The 4,076-nt window shown below is 33.8% G+C and overlaps 1 protein-coding gene across 1 annotated transcript in view; it reads right to left on the reverse strand.

Moving 5' to 3' along the window:
- Lipi (lipase I) overlaps positions 1–4,076 on the reverse strand; it is a 51,784-nt gene that overhangs the window by 10,408 nt on the left and 37,300 nt on the right. Inside the window, exon 10 of the mRNA XM_029544338.1 lies at positions 740–823. Coding sequence (XP_029400198.1) covers positions 740–823 — 84 coding nt within the window. The remainder of the gene's footprint in view (positions 1–739; positions 824–4,076) is intronic.

The following is a 4,076-nucleotide window of genomic DNA, read 5'->3' on the forward strand; positions in this document are numbered from 1 at the left end:
AAAAAAAAAAGAAAAAAAAAAATTCCAAAAGCAATAATGGTCCTTGTGACTATTAGGTAGAATCATGTTTATTTTTGTCATCATGGTGGACAGATACTATTCTTAGTTTTGTTGAGTAAATTTCACAAACATTTCATAGAGGACTGAGTGAAGAAGTTAAATTAATCCACTCAAAAATCCTACCATTAAATCAAAGATTTAGGATTTCATCTTAAGCAATGTAGGACCATAAATTATTAATTTATTGAGCACAGTAGCACAACACCCTTATTTTCAGTGCCTAACAATTTCTTCATATTCACAAGATTCACATGAACCCAGCTTATTGCACTAAACAATACATTTCCAAACTTTATAAAAGTATTTTTCCATAATAGAGATGTACAGTGATATTGAATTTGCTCCACAGCAAAACAAAGCTAAACTTCCCATTTCCCTTAGGAACTATGCTGTTTACATATTCACTTATTATTAAGCAAAGTAGCAGATGTAAACATTAGATGTTAAAATTCACTTAGGAAGCAGGTAAGGAGAAAGGAAGAGCTTTAGAATATATTCAAGATGTGTTTTGTCATGTGAATACTTTGTTTGCTAATTTTTGATTTTCCAAAATGAATTAAAGTAGATATACCTGGATTACAGATTGAATAATGCATTCTAAAGCAGTGGCTGGTTACATTGCTGCAGTTGACAAATTTGTTAGTCCATATTTTTAAACTGGATGAAAGAAGGCGTTCACCCCATCTGCGTATTACATGCATCTGGTTGAAGATCTATCCTTCTTCTTTCTTTCAATATAAAATTATACTTACAAATTGGTGGTCTTTGAAAGAGAAGAAAAGAGGGAAACATCTATTAGTAAGGTAGCAAATTTTATTTCCTCTTAATGTATTAATGTAATATAATATAAGAATAGTCTGTTCTGTAATTAACTAGTTTTCCAAAAGAAGGGCATTGGAACAATTCCGTACAACTGAATTCATTTGTCTCATCAGTGTAGGGATATCATAGAGATCATACTTATGAGAAGAAAAATAATTCTCATTTCCACTTCTATCTCTGCTACTATACAGGAGGGTCACATTGTATAGAATAATTGTATACGACAATAAACATTGCTACTGAAATTAGTGACTTACTGAATTCAACTTTAAAGTAGCTATAATACTCTTTCCATCATGACTAACTCCAAGGAGAGAGTGACATATGAAACATATTTATCTACATGCATTGCTTCAACCCTGTTTTGCAATTCATTACAATTGTAATAACATCATGTACCATATTATACATTTTATGAGACTGTGCATACACTATTTGAGATGACTAATGTATCCAACAATTGTGGTTAATGAAGACTTGTCCAGATACTAACTTTCCTGTTAATCTTTGAAGAAACTTGCAAACATAAAAACAAACAAAAACACAAGAAATCAAATTAAATAGTAAAAGTTTGGTAAACATCTATGGAAGGGGAAAAGTATAGAAATAATCTTTTTTTAAAAATCATCAATAGTAGCTATGTCAACCTCCTAGCTGATGGATATTCTATTGGGTGTTTTGTTGTTGTTTACTGTTGTTTGTTTGTCTTATTACACAGCTTAGGTTGGTCTTGAGTTTACTTTAAACCTTCTGTAATGTCCCATAGATACAGAGACTGCAGGTATGAACCACTACAGCCAGCAATGTCATGAAACAAGAGCAGATTTTGTTTAAAATGCTTGACTTTTATAAGAAATATATTTTATGTTTGCATATATAGTATAAACTGATCATCTTAAAAATTAACAGAGGATACTTCACGTGTGAAGTAATAAAGACTGGTTACAACTTTCACTTTCACATGGTGGTACTAGAATTGTAGAATGACAGTGCTTAAATACTGGGAAGAGTTTCATATATTGGAAGAATCAGCTTTCATTATGCTATAGTGTGTGCTTCTGGGACTGCAGGTGACTCAGCCGTTGAAGTCACTTCTTGCTCTTGCAAAGGATCATGGGGGTCCATTTCCAGCAACCACAAAGCAGCTATGGACAGTTCCAGGGCGGGCATCGGATTCCCTCTTATGGAATATGCAAGCACTACATGCAAGGAGTGCAAGGTTGCCTCGACAGGCAAAATACATGTGCACATAAAATAAATTAAACATAATTTCTAAAATGAAGAAAAGTGTAGGGAAGATTTATAGTCCCTCAAAAACTTACACCAATTCTCGCTGTATTCTGTTGTACTTATGCATGAATATGGCTTCAATACTTGAATTTCATATGCCACGTTTTTACATTCTTTTCATATTAAAAATGTATCAGACCTACAAATGATAAAGTTAGCTCAGCTGATCACTGCCTTTCCAGACTGCATGTCTAAGATATATGAACGAAGCAAGGATATCTTCTTTCATTTTTAAAAATAGAAAGAAGCTCACAAGCTAGTCACCACGGATTTAGGTTAATATATATATATATATATATATATATATATATATATTCTATATATATGTCCTATTAAATAACGCTCAGTTTATGAGGCATGTGCAATATTTATAAAAACAGTTTAAGCATATGTGTAAGGCTTACCAACCTTAAATTTAGCCAATGTGCCTGCGAGAGTTCAGTTTTCTTTCTCTTTAAAATATGAAAAGTCATCTATTTTCACTGTCATTACTCTCATTTTAAGTTGATATGTCCTGCTTTCTAATGAAAACACTATTTCAATGAAAATGTGTACTTGTTATAAGTCCCAAGAGAAAAATGTTTTTATATATTTTTATTTTAGCGTACACATCGAAGATTACACTTCTAATATTTTGCCTGTTACAGATTAATACAAGAAGAAACTATTTTATCAACATAACATAAACTTTAATAACATTGGAAGTAATTCTAAGATAATATCTAAAATTAAGTCCAATTTAGTTTTTACTGCAATAACAAAACAAATGATAAGAAGTACATTTTTCTTCTTTAAAACTCTTCCTGAGAGCTTTGCCTGATTTATCACATATACTTTTCTAATGTTCCTTTGCAAAATGACTTAGAGAAAGATTTTAAGCATTAATACAGAGACAGAAGCATATCTTGTCCTAACTTCTAGGACAGCAATAAATTCATGACATACAGGTCACTAGCTGGATAAAATGTGCTTAAAGTGTGCTTAAAGGGTGGAAGTAAATTAACCTAGGTTAAACACTTCTCCAAGTCTGTCTAGTATAGCACGAAATCAGGCCTTCTAGAGAACATCTGTCCAAAAGTAATTTTATAGCTTCTTGAAAATCAACCTCAAAGATATTTATAGAAACTCTCCATTATAAATTATATTTATAGCCCTGCTCAAGTGCAGGCCGCACCAAACAGAAGAACAAATTGGTACCTCGATCAACAGAGGGACTTCATCCCACAATTGATGAAAGAAGATGCAGAGACCCAAAACCAAACAGAAGACAGAACCAGAAAAATGTGAAGAACAGGAGGAAGAAAGACTGTAGGAGTCAGGGAGGTCAGGGCACCAAGAGAATACAACCCATAGGATCAACTAAGCAGAGCTTTTAGGGGTTCACAGAGACTAATGTGACAGCCAGGAGACTTATGGGTCTGATCTAGATCATTTGCATATACGTTCTGGTTGGGTAGTATGGCATTCTTGTGGGACTCCTAAGTGTGGGGCAAAGGATTGTCTCTGACTCTTTCATCTGCTCTTGGGATGCATTCCCTCCAACTGGGTTGTCTCATCCAGCCTTGATATGACCACATGTGCCTAGTATTACTGCAACCTGGGCTGGGCTGAGTTGATATCATGGAGGCCTGCTTTTTTCTGAAGGGAAATGGAAGAAGAGAGGATCTGGAGGACATGGGTAGTGAATTAGGAAATAGGAATCCCCAAATATAGATAAATGATACAGACACACACACACACACACACACACACACACACACACACACACACAATTCAAGATGTTGTTGAAACCTTAGATGGAATCTTAGAAAGGAAGAAAGAAAGAAAGAAAGAAAGAAAGAAAGAAAGAAAGAAAGAAAGAAAGAAAGAAAGAAAGAAAGAAGGAAAGGAAGGAAGGAAGGAAG

This window comes from Mus pahari, chromosome 12 (genome assembly GCF_900095145.1).
Source record: "Mus pahari chromosome 12, PAHARI_EIJ_v1.1, whole genome shotgun sequence".
NCBI lineage: Eukaryota > Metazoa > Chordata > Mammalia > Rodentia > Muridae > Mus > Mus pahari.